Source organism: Sinocyclocheilus anshuiensis, unplaced genomic scaffold (genome assembly GCF_001515605.1).
Source record: "Sinocyclocheilus anshuiensis isolate Anshui unplaced genomic scaffold, SAMN03320099.WGS_v1.1 scaffold670, whole genome shotgun sequence".
Lineage (NCBI taxonomy): Eukaryota > Metazoa > Chordata > Actinopteri > Cypriniformes > Cyprinidae > Sinocyclocheilus > Sinocyclocheilus anshuiensis.
In genome coordinates, this window is record NW_015546062.1 from 624,201 (window position 1) to 640,428 (window position 16,228).

At 39.3% G+C, this 16,228-nt stretch overlaps 2 protein-coding genes across 4 annotated transcripts; both read right to left on the reverse strand.

The window, feature by feature from the left end:
* Positions 1-28: 28 nt before the first annotated feature.
* LOC107699516 (zinc finger protein 271) lies at positions 29-3,278 on the reverse strand. Its single transcript, XM_016500796.1, has one exon. It carries the CDS (start codon positions 3,253-3,255, stop codon positions 376-378), a length of 2,880 nt encoding a protein of 959 aa, XP_016356282.1. The 5' UTR covers positions 3,256-3,278; the 3' UTR covers positions 29-375.
* Positions 3,279-5,060: 1,782 nt separating this feature from the next.
* Positions 5,061-14,076, reverse strand: LOC107699517 (zinc finger protein 62 homolog). 3 transcript variants are annotated; one of them, XM_016500799.1, is made up of 3 exons: positions 13,938-14,076; positions 11,250-11,689; positions 5,061-9,671 (listed from the first exon to the last, which is right to left on the reverse strand). In XM_016500799.1, the coding sequence occupies exons 2-3, from the start codon at positions 11,607-11,609 to the stop codon at positions 6,141-6,143; spliced, it is 3,891 nt and encodes a 1,296-aa protein (XP_016356285.1). In that variant the 5' UTR covers positions 11,610-11,689; positions 13,938-14,076; the 3' UTR covers positions 5,061-6,140. The 3 variants fall into 3 exon arrangements, with proteins under 3 accessions (XP_016356285.1, XP_016356283.1, XP_016356284.1); XM_016500797.1 differs by having other exon boundaries at positions 5,061-9,290; positions 11,070-11,689; XM_016500798.1 differs by having other exon boundaries at positions 5,061-8,674; positions 10,478-11,689.
* Between the last annotated feature and the right edge of the window lie 2,152 nt (positions 14,077-16,228).

Sequence of the window (16,228 nt, forward strand, 5' to 3'; positions counted from 1 at the left end):
TGAAATATGGAAAAAAAATTGGGGCGGGGGGTTCTCTTAACACAGAAGACTTGATTTTGAGCAATGTCAAGATGTTTAATCTGTTAACAGCAACGTCTTCAGATAAAATTCAATTACAGCACCAACACTAACATATATCTAACTCAACAATAGGATTGCTAAATAAAACAATACTGTCCATTACAGGGAATTTCTAGTCCATATATTTGAAGATTTTTTTTTTTTAATTGGGTATCAGCACATCAGTAATGTTGATATCACATGAAAAACAAATATACATCAAACATTTTCACAAGTTTCAGAAGTATGTGATTCCCATTCAAATGTTCATCACACACTCACTGAAAAAAAAAAAAGAAAACGTTTACAGAATATTTATATTTCTCCTCTGGCATGTTCCAAGTAATGTCCATGCAGTTCTATAAGGTTGGAAAAACAAGCATTACATTCAGTACAAATGAAGTCACCAGTTGTGTCCTCGGTCTTCAATATGGACGGTGACTGGCTTGAACCATTTAATTCTTCAATTGCTGAAAAACTGGCCTTAGTGTGTTTTTTAACCATGTGCCCCTCATTAGTCTGAGAATTAGTTTTGGTGGTGCTTGGAGCTTCAGTGTTTGGTTTTGGCTTTTGTGATGGATGTAAGGTTGAGGGACCAAAGTGTGACAACCGATGAGACATTTCTCCTCCATTTGAACGGGGGAATGAGAGTAGCTTCTCTTGCCTCTGATTATCACAAAGGCTGTAATCATAGCTTTGATGCTGGAGATGGTGAGATTGATGTTCCTCTGTCCTAAGTAGCTGGCCTCTCATTGCTATTGATCCTTTATTTACAGCCTTGTGGCGGAGCTGATGGTGAAAAAGCAAGTCCAAGTTCTCAAAACTGGCACTGCATGTACCACATTCGTAAGGATGCACAGCGGACTGCTGGTCAATGGTGTAATGTGTCTCCATCGGATCATTTGTGCAGTGAACAACTCCGTGTCGCTTAAGAATAACAGTGCTTGCGAAACCTTTTCCGCAAATATCACAAATAAAGGGCATAGTTGAGGGGTGCCACTCTTGCTGGTGGTTCCTCAACTTTTGTGCATTTGAGAACGTGTGAGGACAGAAAGGACAAGCGTGAGCATTAAGTTCTGGATGCTTCTGCAGATGTTTATTGTACAGTCCCACAAATCGAAACCCCTGTCCACACTTGGGGCAAAAAAAGCGCCCTCTTTTCTGTCTATGCAGCCGCTGATGAATCCAAAATTTGTTCCAGTTTTTAAACATCCTGTTGCAATCAATACACGTGAAGCTTTGACCCCGTGAATGAGTGAGCATATGGGCTCTCAGCCTTCCTACATGCTGGAATATTCGTCCACATTGTGGGCAGAAGTACTTTCTCGGATCTGCTTTGTGGCGCGTACTGTTCAGTTGAGATACAAAATAGCTGGATTTGATGGGTTGACTGACTGAATAGAGGTTATTCTGAGAGTCATAAACAGTGGTGGCCATGACCTGAAGAGGGCAAGCAAGTAAAGACGAGCATTTTTTGAGCTTCCTCGGGAAGGAAAAATCTTTTGGAGGAGATTTAACTGGACTTGCACTCCGCATTTTTTGAGGAGTTCTTCTCTTCAAGGAGTTTTTGCGTTGTAATCTGTGAGGTGAACTGTAAGAAGACTTTGTTTTTGCGAGCCGGATGGAAACGCAATGCTTGTTGTGCGTATGTAGCTCTGAAATAAGACTAAACGTCTGCTTGCAGCGGTCACAGCTGTAACGCTGGGTATCAGTGTGTCCTTGCAAATGTAATTCATACTCATCTCTGGTGCCAAAGCAACTTTTGCAAAGGTGACACCTGAAGCTGATAACACCATCCAATTCCATATCTTTCAAGGTAGCATGAGGGTTACTTTTACCCTCACAAGTGTGTACTTTTAATGGGCCGATCTGAGAAAACCCCTTACCACATTTTGAACAAAAGTAAGGCCTAATAGACCAATGCACTCTCTCATGGACACGTGCCGTGCACGCTTGAGTAAATGATTTGCCGCATACCTTACAAGAGTATGGTTTTTCTCCACTGTGAATACGAAGATGGATTTTGAGGACAGACTTGTAGCAAAAGACTTTGCCACAGATCGGACATGTTTGGGGTTTCCCTTTCCCTTTCCCTCTTCCTCGCCTTCTCCTTTTAGGGGTGATTTGATTACTATGGCAGTCACTTTCCAGTTTATCGGTCATGCTTACTTCTTTCTCATCCACAATTTTCTCAAACGTGGCTCTATCTTGGAATCTGTGTGCATGTTTCCTATTCCTACTTTTGGATTTATGGACTTTGCTGTGGGATCGAAGGTTGGAGAGTTGAGCGAAGGCTTTGCCACAATCCTGGCAGATGAAGGGCTTCTCACCTGTGTGAACACGCAGATGAATAATATACGCTGAGGCATGATTGAAAGTTCGCCCGCAATATTCACATTTGATAACCCTTTTTTCTTTGCGTGGCCTTCCGCGGGAAAAGGAAGGATATCCATGTTTACTTTCTGTGTTCTCCACACTGCTTGCCTCAGCATTGGCTTCGGTTGAAAGTATCTGGTTATTGTGCTCTGAATTTGCCTCTTCAAAGGCATCGTCCAATGTTACATCTTTTTCATTTAATGAGTCAGAAGGCGAGGCTCCTTGATTTTCAGTGTCCGAAACATTCACATCTGCAGTGTCCTCGTGGATTTTTTTGTCAGAATATTCTTCGCATTGGTTATCACCTTTATTAGAGCAGGACGTCTCACAGACAGCTTCCTCAGATGTTTGGACAGTCGAACAATGGGCTTCATTCCTTTCGGACTGACTACTTGAGATTTCATCTGTTGTAACAGACTTTTGAGTGTCAGTTTGTGGTTCATTTAATTCTTCATTAAGCAGCAGTGATTTTGGTTCATTATCTGTGGTGCTGGAAAGACAATCAGAATTTGTCTCACGGTCTTCCGAATATTTCTGTGTATCCATACCAGCCTCGTTGACAGGGGTAAAATCAGAGTTTAATTGCTGTGGAAATTTATCTACATTTACTTCACAGGAGCCTTTTTCCTCAGCATTGCAGGGCAAGGAGTCAGGTAGGACATTAGTGGCTACAGGTGATGGTTCTGCCACACTTCTGTTTTGGGAGTTTAATGCCAGACCTTTCGAAATTAATTCCCCCATTCCTCTCTTCATTGATTGTTCCTGGGTGTCAGCCACATCAGAGTTGGTTTCATTCTTCTTGGCCTCTCCTTCAAGCATGATGTGCGAATCGTCTGCCGGTGCCCAAGAGGAAAAAGAATCGAAGATAAGACCTATTATAAGATGTATTGCATGTAATACTAAGTAGCATTAGAACTTTAGCAGCTGCTTCACTTGCTATCCATATAACAGGTGGACATATTAATTTATTAACATAAAGATAAACATACAAAACAGTTTTTTAAAATTTTTTATATTATCATTCATGATATATATGTATATATATATACATACAAGAATTTGTACTGGCATGAAATAGTATTGCTGTATTATGGTTTTTGATTTTGATAGCAAAATATTATTTCCATAAAAGCAGTATAAAATATTATTTCCATATTGTCAGTAATAGGCTACTCAAATGTAAAAATGTAATGCAGGATATTGGCTCAATAGTCTGACTTCCCAAACATTTACTAGGCGTAATATAAAACGTATTTGAAAAAAAAAAAAATAAATAAATAAAAATTAATGAGTAGGTGCATACTGCATTATAATAATAATAATTATTATTATTAATGCGTTTATGTTTCTTTGATTGGCCTTCTGCCAATGATTCGTGCTTTTATTTAAGCGGCTCATAAGAGTCATTCGTTAGTTAATAGAAATACAGCAAAGAAAACAAAATGTAGACGTGTGCACTATTCGTTGTCTTTGTATTTTGTTAGTTCTTTTCTAATCGTTTTATTTCGTGATGTTCAATTCAGACTGCAAACGCACAACTCGGGTAAAACATTTTTTCCAGTGCCGCAGTAGATAGCGGCGTGATGGCGCTCTGCAGGCGTTTGCAGTCATAGGCCATTCCTGCCATTAACAGTGCACGATTCTGTAATGCTTCATGCATGCTCTGTTACAGTCAGCCCTGCATCTACCAACACAGCACAACCTGTCCTTTAAGAATGGGTTTATTCTGTAAAGCGAAATGAGCGTATTTAAACATAACACGATGAATGTGTCTGTGTTAATTCACCGCCAACGTTACCTGACGCTGGACCTATCGAATCATTTCAAATCCTCAAAACTTATTTTTTAAGAGCACCACTTATGCAAAATTGCCCATTGTTTGCTCGACTGCTCAAAATTAGATTCTGCCTTTATCTTGCAAAAAGCACATGAGAAAAAGCAAAACAAAGCAAGGCAGTTTGCACCAACCTTTCATGCTCTTTCTTTTCAGCACCAATGAACTACACTTCAGCAGGGTTGCCAGGTTTTCACAAGAAAACCCGCCCAATCGCGTTTCGAAGGGGTCCCCAGTTAAAAATCGCATTCCTGGGGGTAAAATTCACGTTTTTTTGGCGGGGTTCCCCTGCTGAAATTCGCATTCCATGGGATAAATATCATGTTATTGGAGTCGCTTCAACCCGCGGCAACAGTGTTAAAGTAGCCCAATTCCGGGGGAAAACCGCGGACTTGGCAACATCGTTCAGGACGCATATACCTAACAAATGGGAGTTTCCTTTTCCGTTTCCGATAAAAGCCTCTAGACATCTGATTCTGGACGTGTGGCTGGATAAAGACAATCACCGAGTATGCAAATAAATAAATGTTAAATCATTTTAGTTCGACTGCATTTAACGCGCAACATATGTCATACCATCAATCGCATATAAAGGACGGGTATCAGTATGAATTTTATTCGTTTTTATTAACAGTAAAAAAAACAAAACACATTAACATGTTTCATAAAACAAAGTGTTTTGACACACATGGTAAACAAATAACACCTGCAGAAATGGTTTAAAATTTAATATGAAATTATACATGAAAATATGAATTTCTAAATAAAACATGAAATCATAAAAGGCAATTAAACACTGTACATGTCGTGACAAAGGGCTGATCTGATGCTGCATTTCGTTTACACAGAAATGAGTATCATGTTGATTCATTAACAGGCATCACAAACTAACAATTAGCAATATTTACATAATGTATTAATCAAAGTTCATGTAAAATTATAAATATAGCCTACTACTGATCATTATTAATTGTTCCTAATGCAGATTACGAACTGATATTAATTTACTTATTTGTATGGTAAAAATGTACTAGTATAGAATTAATTTTATCCTTGCAAAATGTAAACCCATGTTTTTCATGTTTGCTATTGTGTAAACTAAATTCAACATACAGAAACTTACACAAGCACTAAAGAACTCCTACCACATGACAATTAAAAGACAATTCTGACATTTTTGTGTCCCTCCTGAGGCTTTGTATCAGATGCAAATTTACCATTGTTGACTGAGCACTTAAAGCAGCTCATGTATTTATTTGTTTAGTCCATCAGATTTACTACTTAATCAGCTCACCGTATCAATCTGTATCATTTAGATGTGTCCAGCAAGTTTGACTATTACTAGCAACATTTAGCACAGTATAAAACCCTCAGAAGTTTCATCTTAAATGAACGTGTGCATGACCACACCTGTTGTTGGTTTATTGGAGACTTAGAATGATGTCACTATTGTGTTTATTGACGCAACGTAGGACATGTTTACATCAAAATGTATTTACAGTACACTAATACACATTGGCTACCTTAAAAACAGCACTTAACTGTTCTATTTTACATTTATACAGTGCATTAGCCAAAAATCTTTCGGTTTGTATTGGGGGAAAAATAATCTGTATTTAATAGATGAATTAAATTAAGGCAACATCAATGAAATACAGAGGAAGCTGAACAATGTATTAACAAGACAAAAAAACCTGTTACACTACTGATCAGATATGAAACTTTAACTATTCTAAATGATTTTTTACTACTAAATGGTATAATGTACTCAACAGGTGCTGCCTTATGACTTCTTTTTCAACATTTTGATTGCATATACAGCAATAAAGGCAAGCAGCAGATCCACCTTTTATGAATGCATGAACACCGTTCAAAGGAAAGGTATCGGTTTCTGCTCTAGAGCATCTTCTGTGTCATTATTCGTTGTTGTTGGTGGTGGTGGTGTTTCAGGCACTGGCCCTAATAGGCGATGAACTCTCCTTCTATGATTTCTAAGGGACACTGCATCAGGATAGCTGCGCTGGCAAATCTGACACTTATATAGATGGTGTTGAGCGACTCCCCTCGACAGCTCATGACCTTCCACTATATGATGGACCCTCCTTCTGTGGTTTCGGAGGGATTGTTCATCTGGATAGCTGCATGGGCAAATGTGACACTGAAACTGATTGGGAGTGATGTTTTGCTCAGTTCCCTTTGATGGCAGAAACACACCACCCACAATATGATGCACTCTTCTTCGGTGGTTTTTCAAAGATTTTATGTTAGGATAGGAGCGGTCACATATCTGACATTGAAACGGTCCAGAACGGACCGGTTCTACGGTACTCCGATTAGTTTGGTTCGGCTGTTTAGGCCGATGAACTTTCCTCAAGTGATCCTTCAGGGACTGAAGCTTTGGATAGTAGCGAAGACAAATGTGACATTGAAAAGGAGTAGATGGACTGGTTTGTGCACCTGCTTGATGCAACTGTTCTTGTGCATCCTCTGCTGGCCTCATTCCGCTGTTGAGTCTATGAACGTTTCTTTTATGCTCCTCGAGTGCCTGAGGGGTTGGACAGTTCTGGTCACAAATCTGACATGTTAAGACAGACTGCCTGCTGTGTGAGACCAGATGTCTCTTGAGCCCATCTAGACAACTGAACCAACGCACACACACCGGGCACCGAATCGGTTTAAATGCGGGTTTACAGGTATTGCTTTGAATGTGAACTTTAAGCATCAATGGGCTTTGGAATGTTGTACCACAACGAGAGCAGGTGTGTTTCTTCTGACCTGCAGTATCGCCAGTACAACGCAATCGTAAGTGTCTTAACAAGGAACTGCGGAGACTGAAGTTCTTTTTGCATTTATGGCAAGTCAGTGCCTCAGGAAATGGCCTGTTGTTCAAATGTTGAGGTGCCAAGAGTCCAGGCGGTTGGGCTTTTATGTTATGCTCAGAAAAACCTGGAGACTGTTGCGGCCGAGTCGGAGCGCGTGATGGTAGCGCTTGGGAAAACGAATGAGGTTGTTGCTGGGCAGCTCTTTGCTCACTTGCAGAGCTTTGAGATTGGTGCAACTGCTGATGTGCCTCAAAATCCATCCACGACTGCAGGTTCTCACCACAGTGTGGACAAATGTAGGACTCCTGCGCATGCTGTTGCAGGTGTTCGAAGAGAAGTCGAGGACAAGTGAACGAGGCTCCGCATTCGCACGTCACTCTTCTTGGGAGCACAGATGGAAGTGACATGATCCCCCAGTTTCTGTTACTGCTAGTATTCGGAGTGCTTTCTTGTCGGACTGCTTGGTTTTCTGTAGATGGTGACAGGACGAATACGTTTTCCTGAGCCACAGGTGTTTTAGGCTCCACGGTTCTGTTACTTACTACTGAATCAGTGTTTGTTGCAGGATGGCACTTCTTTTGATGCATATTCATATTGTCTTTGCGGCTAAAGAACTTACCACACTGAGGACATGGAAACCTTTTAATCGGCCCAGCCGTATTAGATGATGTAACATTTTGCTGCTTTAACTTTCTTGCCCCACAAATACTCAAGTGCTCCTTTAGAGTAAACAGGCGGGAATAGCTTCTCTGGCACCCGTTGCAAACAAACCTCTTCAAGCCTTTGTTAGTCACATGCACCTGAAAGCCATTACTAGGTACTGCTGACTTCATTTCCTTGTCCTCATGAGGCTCCACAATGACAACATCCTCAGCTTCATCACAGTCGTCTCTAGCCACATCTGTCAAATCGTCCTCATCCGAGTCCTCTTGATCCACATCTATTAGTACATCAATTTCAGCATCATCCAAAGGCATGGTCCACTGCTTTTCAACCAACTGATCTCTTTCCTCTTGTTTTACGTCAACAGTGTTGGCTGGTATTTCAACAGAGTTTTTAGTTGATTCAGTTGGTTTGGAGTTAGAAACGCTGGCAAAGACGGACTCAAGGGTTTTTGGGGGATTTAACTGGTCCTTCAGCTGCATCTTCAGCCCAGTCTGATCTTTCTTGCCGATAGGAAGTTCTGTGTTCTGTTCCTCAATCTTTATCGGCTCTGTGCCTACGCCAATATTTATATGCTGTGTTGACATTTGATTTGTTTTCGAGTTTAGGACAGCTCTATTGCACTCCTCCAAGTTTTGAAGTTTGACATTACCGCTGGTGCCTACAGTGGTCGGGGATTTCAGAGAAGCTTTACACGGACAGTTGTGCTTTTTGAGGCTGCGCATGCGTGTGTAGCCACGCTTGCATAAAGAACAGTAGAACATTTTTTCTGTCTGTTGAGCTGTAGGGCTGATTGGTTTCAGAGACATTTTTCCCATCAAAGGTTGATGGTTTCTAGAAAATCCATCATAGCAGACATGGCTTTCTGGGATGGAGATTACCGTTATCACAAATTGTTGACAACAAAGACAAAATTTAACTCTTTCTTTTTTATGCAGGGCATGATGCATTATCAAGGTGTCTACGTCTTGGAAAACCCTACGGCAGAGTCTGCACTGATGTCTACCTTCCACATTGTCCCGGCCAAAAAGTTTTTGACGAGTCTCAAGAACCACCACGGGACAGAGAGTTTGTGTCACAGATATAATCTTGCTCTTCTTAGGCAACATCTTTGCAGTTTTCACACCGACCACTGTGTTGTCTTTTTTTATCTTTGATTGATTCTCCAGTGGCTTGGGTTTTGGTATTGTCATGGTGATCGCAGGTTGCATTGGTGCTCTCGGTGAAGCTTTTCTGGGGGGCAAGTTCCTCTGTTTCATTTGGATGGGTTGTCTATGACTCATGTAGGCAGATGCTAGCATCTTCAGGATTGATTTCTTATTAAATGCAGCTGAATCTTCGCCAGATTCTGGTGATTTCTCATGGTCTTGCACAGAATGGTTTACCACGTTGGAGGTTTTTAAAGCATCACTGTCCTTCTCAGGTAACTGCACTTGCTCTTCGGTCACAGGGTGGGATTCAGATGGCTTCAAGACGTTGCTGTCCATGTCTGCAGATTCATTGCTGTCCATGTCTGCAGATTCGTTGCGGTCCATGTCTGCAGATTCATTGGATTCGTCCTTCTTGATGTTAGTGTTTGAAGTAGGAGGTGGGCTTTGTGCAAGGGGTTTTTCATTGGAATGGGATGGTGAAAGGCTGTGAAAAACTTGGTCTGAGACAGGACGGCTAGAGTCTGTTTTGCTATCTGGCACAACTGGAATACTCTCCAAATCTGATTTGACCTCGTTTTCTGAACCATGTTTCTTTTTGTGGTCCTCAAGAGCTGTAAAACCACTAAACTCCTCGCCACAGTCACATATGTAGGTGTGGGCTGGAGATGCTGGAGTGGGCAACATTATACAGTGGTGTTTTTCAAGGAGATCTTTGCTCGCAAAAAAGCTTCCACAGCTGACACAAGTAGGTAGTGCTGATTCTGGCTGTTGAGAGTTATCACTTGCATGAGACGCTTGGTGCACCAGGAGTGATGCCAAATTATGAAAAGTAGCTGAGCATGCCACACAGCTGTATGTTTTAGGACTTCCAGTAGAACTTGTTTCTTGAAGTCCAAGCATTTTGTAGGCGCCAGATGATTCCTCTGCCAATGTTAAATGTAATAAATGTTACCAACCTCTTTGTAATTTTTTAGTATCTCCTAAAAAAGAAAGCAAACAAACAACATTAGTGGCATAGCAAATGTTCAAATGTTTTCAATTCAGAAATAAATCATAAAATGTTATATTTACATATGCTGTCATGTTTAGGGCCCTATGAGCTAGAGCTGTGCAATTAATCAAAATACAGTTTAGATTTCGGCCTCCAACGATTATTAAAATACAATAATCGCGATAAAACAAATATTGCACCCCATTCCGCCCCTTTCCAGCTGTGCGCTTTTGCTCCTCCATAAAAGCTCAATTTCACGTGCAAATCAGTAAAATCTTGTTAACATGACTATCGCAAAATGGAACATGCTTTATTTATTAAAGTTTATTCGATTTATTCATGTTTTTAAAAAGCACAAAAGAGAACTTGTGCTGTTCCTCAAGAGGCTTTTTGTGCATGCGCTCAGAGACGGAACAGAACACAGACGTGTAAAGTCAACTTTTAGCTTAAGGTGCGTGCCTAAACGGTCAAATACATGCGAAAATGTGTCAAAATGTGGCACTTGTTGATTATTCACATAAACCCTCGTTGCTTATGTAATAAGTGAACGTAAACAGTTGAGAATGAAAATACATGCTAACTCTTTCTTTTTTATGCAGGGCATGATGCATTATCAAGGTGTCTACGTCTTGGAAAACCCTACGGCAGAGTCTGCACTGATGTCTACCTTCCACATTGTCCCGGCCAAAAAGTTTTTGACGAGTCTCAAGAACCACCACGGGACAGAGAGTTTGTGTCACAGATATAATCTTGCTCTTCTTAGGCAACATCTTTGCAGTTTTCACACCGACCACTGTGTTGTCTTTTTTTATCTTTGATTGATTCTCCAGTGGCTTGGGTTTTGGTATTGTCATGGTGATCGCAGGTTGCATTGGTGCTCTCGGTGAAGCTTTTCTGGGGGGCAAGTTCCTCTGTTTCATTTGGACGGGTTGTTTATGACTCATGTAAGCAGATGCTAGCATCTTCAGGATTGATTTCTTATTAAATGCAGCTGAATCTTCACCAGATTCTGGTGATTTCTCATTGTCTTGCATAGAATGGTTTACCACATTGGAGGTTGTTAAAGCATCACTGTCTTGCTCAGGTAACTGTACTTCCTCTTCGGTCACAGGGTGGGATTCAGATGGCTTCAAGACGTTGCTGTCCATGTCTGCAGATTCATTGCTGTCCATGTCTGCAGATTCGTTGCGGTCCATGTCTGCAGATTCATTGGATTCGTCCTTCTTGATGTTAGTGTTTGAAGTAGGAGGTGGGCTTTGTGCAAGGGGTTTTTCATTGGAATGGGATGGTGAAAGGCTGTGAAAAACTTGGTCTGAGACAGGACGGCTAGAGTCTGTTTTGCTATCTGGCACAACTGGAATACTCTCCAAATCTGATTTGACCTTGTATTCTGACCCATGTTGTTTTTTGTGGTCTTCAAGAGCTGTAAGTCCACTAAACTCCTCGCCACAGTCACATATGTAGGTGTGGACTGGAGATGCTGGAGTGGGCAACATTACACAGTGGTGTTTTTCAAGGAGATCTTTGCTCGCAAATAAGCTTCCACAGCTGACACAAGTAGGTAGTGCTGATTCTGGCTGTTGAGAGTTATCACTTGCATGAGACGCTTGGTGCACCAGGAGTGATGCCAAATTATGAAAAGTAGCTGAGCATGCCACACAGCTGTATGTTTTAGGACTTCCAGTAGACCTTGTTTCTTGAAGTCCAAGCATTTTGTAGGTGCCAGATGATTCCTCTGCCAATGTTAAAGTTAAGAAGTGTTACCAACGTTTTTGTTATTGTTTAGTATATCCTAAAAAGAAAGCAGACAAACAACATTAGTGGCATAGCATGAGTTCAAATGTTTTAAATTTAGAAATAAATAATGAAATGTTATATTTACATATGCTGTCGTGTTTAGGGCCCTATAACTCAGGTAAGTTACAATAAAAAAAGTAATTAACAGTGTAATTAGATTTCTGTACTAATTACTTTCTTTAAAAAGTACTGCATTACTCATTACTAATTACGTTTTAAATCCCATATCAGCCTCGACCAGTACAATAGAAGGACAGGCATAAAAATTGCTCTTTTAATTCCATCAAATAAATAATATAAAATTCGATTACATTACATTACATTATACTGAAGTTGAGCCACTGATGTCACATGGACTGTTTTACCGATGTCCTTACTACGTTTCTTGACCTGGGAACATTTCAGTTGCGTTGCTGTCTATGCAGGGTCTGAGAGCTCTCAGATTTCATCAAAAATATCTTAATTCGTGTTCCGAAGATGAACGAAGGTCTTACAGGTTTGGAACAACATGAGGGGGGAGTAATTAATGACAGAATTTTCATTTTGGGGTGAACTAACCCTTTAACGCAGTACACGTAAGAATGAACTTCCACTATATGGAATACAATTTAGAAAAATAAATTGTATACTAAATAAAAAGAAAACAAATAGATAGAATACAAAAAGATTAGAAAAACTAGTGTTAGTTTTTTTTTTTTTTTTTTAAGAAAACAAGCAGTTAGTAAATGAATAAATAGAGTGCAAGTCTAAAAGGGACAATTTTTTTTTTTTTAAGAACAGAATTGGAATAGAGAGTGCTAGAGTTAGAGGGTCAAATAAAGATGGTAGAGATGTGTTTTTAGCCGATTCTTGAAGATGGCTAAGGACTCAGCTGCTCGGATTACTTGTTCATGAACGAACCAAAGTATTTAATAGCAGAAAGTTACGTTAAAACATACATTTTAACATTAAAAATTTTGATGGTCAATCTATTATTATTTTATATAGAATTGTTCAATAATGTATACAGTATTTAATGCAATTGCATCAGAAATAATTGTAATTAAATTACAGAAAAATTAAGAGTAATCCATTACTTTACTTTTTCAGGTGTAAAGTAATTAAATTACAGTAATTAATTAACACTGCCTATGAGTTCAGCAATGTTTAGATAAAAAAGACAATTCTGTAATGCAGTCCTAAAAATTTAATTACCTTTGTACAGTGTAATTTTATATTTGGGCACATTTTGGATGAAATTAAAAAATTAAACTAGCATCAAAAACACAAACTCTTCACTCTGTTTTCTAGGATGCATGAAACAGAGATATGATGTATACAGTAAAACACAATATTCAATATAATAACAATATGAGTTGTTTTACATTATAATAATTACCATTATTATTTAAACTTATGTTGTTGTTGAAATACTGAACATTTCTTGATTTCCATGACATTAGGGGAACGTAATAATATGTACTTTTTTTGTGCTTTTTACTTTGTGTAAAACTATCATGAATACAAAGATAACATTTCTAAAAACTTGGCACCTGTGATTATAACTATATACTTGGTAAAATAAAATAAAAAAGCGGGAAACTGGAAAAATCACGTATCGTATGCAACCTCTCACATACAACCGTCGGTGAGTTCATGCATATTTAAATTAGAAAACTAATTTCTCTCAGCTAGTTCAAACAAAATTGCTACACCGCTTTCGTTTTGAAGTAAAGTGTTCAAGTTAGTTATTCGTTATACACAACCTAGGTTCCAAATGTAGCAACAATAGAGGCAGAAAATTGGCCAGCCTGCTCATGCTTAGATTTTGATGGGCCTGGCCACTTACCGTGGCACTTCACTCAAATGTTTAATAAATGCTGTATCACAACAATTAAACCCAACACAAGGGTAATCTGCAGACTACTCGTCGACTTAGTTTTAGTCGAAATTATAAAATGAGCGTGAATATAACACATGCTAATAACAAGCATTGCAATGGATGCTGCAGATTTAGCACGCTCTTCAGACATAAACAGATATAACTATACAATTAGTCTGCAACATCCCAACGTTGAATTACACCTCTTTACAAAATCAAACGCGCTTAGTAGCTACATCTTGGGCGATACAATGCATGAGGAACATGTCATTCTCGTGCTGCACAAGGGAATTGAATGACAAAAACAGCAGCTAAGGGCTGTATGCACGAAATAAAAACGAACCATAACAAGTAGCTCAAACAGTTGCTAGCTTGCACTCACCTTGGGAAAGTACGATTTGCAAACTTGCATGATTTTAATGAAAGAAGTTATTTATTTTCAATCCGAAAGGCGGTATGTATTTTGCACCCAGTTTCTGTAGCGACGTGTAATTCCCGCCGTTCACTAATAGAGGGCAGTATCTCTGAGCGCTCACTCCCATTCCCCACATGTAAGGCTTAAATATACCGCCATCAACTGGTGTGAGGGACCGGTCTACGCTACACTTTTCTCATTAAATACAAATATTACTAATAGGTAGGTTTAATCCATCTTGGATTACTTGAGAAACACCAAACATACTGAATCGCTATAGGTCTAGAAAATAAGGATGGTAGGCCCTTCATTAAATGTCTGCAATTATAGTTAATGTCTGGACACATTTCTGATTCAATTTATACTGTTCCATATATCTGAGTGATATTTTAATAAAAACATTGAAGAGGTTGCTGCTGTTCAGCAGGGATGAACTACTCCTTTAACCAAGAAACCAGCTAGCTACTTAGTTGTAAAACAGAGCAACCAGATTATATTTGATTTCACCATAATAACTATTGATGATCATATGGTGGTTCAATAAACACATTTCTTTATTAGCTATATGGTTGACTAGAAAACAGTAAAAAATGATTTAGCAATTATCTATAGAATTATCTATCATTTTATTTTGTAGGGGTCAACAAAACATGAAGTAGTTGTAGCTTATTTGTGTTGGAGCTTCCTTTATATTAATTTATGCATACAATGACAAATTGTCAACTCAAGATATATCTGGTCAGTTGACAATTTAGAAGATGATTATTGGAGGAACCATATGTAAAATTTTCTTAAATCCAATATAAAAAGGCAAAACTTAAGTAACTGGTGACAGGTTTTACTTTTAATGTATACTGTAATACCAAGGCCAAATTCACTACACACTCTGAATCTTGAGCCAAATGTCTTAAGAGGCATATACTGACAGCTCTTGACCTGTAGATATAGCTGCTATAGATTCACAATTACAAGATAAATCAAAAACCTCATTAGTGGCTGTAATTAACCGAAGGATGCTGAAATTCCTAATACAATGTCTCCATAATCATAATTGGTAATATTAAAGTTCCAAAAAGCAGCATGATCTGTAAAAAAAAAAATAAAAAAAATAAAAAATGATATACAGTGGGTACGGAAAGTATTCAGACCCCCTTCAATTTTTCACTCTTTGTTATATTGCAGCCATTTGCTAAAATCATTTAAGTTAATTTTTTTTCCTCATTAATGTACACACAGCACCCCATATTGACAGAAAAACACAGAATCGTTGACATTTTTGCAGATTTATTAAAAAAGAAAAACTGAAATATCACATGGTCCTAAGTATTCAGACCCTTTGCTCAGTATTTAGTAGAAGCACCCTTTTGATCTAATACAGCCATGAGTCTTTTTGGGAAAGATGCAACAAGTTTTTCACACCTGGATTTGGGGATCCTCTGCCATTCCTCCTTGCAGATCCTCTCCAGTTCTGTCAGGTTGGATGGTAAACGTTGGTGGACAGCCATTTTTAGGTCTCTCCAGAGATGCTCAATTGGGTTTAAGTCAGGGCTCTGGCTGGGCCATTCAAGAACAGTCACAGAGTTGTTGCGAAGCCACTCCTTCGTTATTTTAGCTGTGTGATTAGGGTCATTGTCTTGTTGGAAGGTAAACCTTCGGCCCAGTCTGAGGTCCTGAGCACACTGGAGAAGGTTTTCATCCAGGATATCCCTATACTTGGCCGCATTCATCTACTTTCCGTCCCCACTGTATATATATATATATATATATATATATAGTATCTCACAGAAGTGAGTATACACCCCTCACATTTTTGTAAATATTTTATTATATCTTTTCAAATGACACTTTGCTACAATGTAAAGTAGTGAGTGTACAGCTTGTATAACAGTGTACATTTGCTGTCCCCTCAAAATAACTCAACACACAGCCATTAATGTCTAAACACAAAGACAAGTGTGTCTTGCCTACAGTCAAGCATGGTGGTGGGAGTGTCATGGTCTGGGGCTGCATGAGTGCTGCTGGCACTGGGGAGCTACAGTTCATTGAGGGAACCATGAATGCCTACATGCACTGTGACATACTGAAGCAGAGCATGATCCATAGTTGTATTCCAACATGATAATGACCCCAAACACACCTCCAAGACAACCACTGCCTTGCTAAAGAAGCGGAGGATAAAGGGGATGGATTGGCCAAGCATGTCTCCAGACCTAAACCCTATTGAGCATCTGTGGGGCATCCTCAAACGGAAGGTGCGT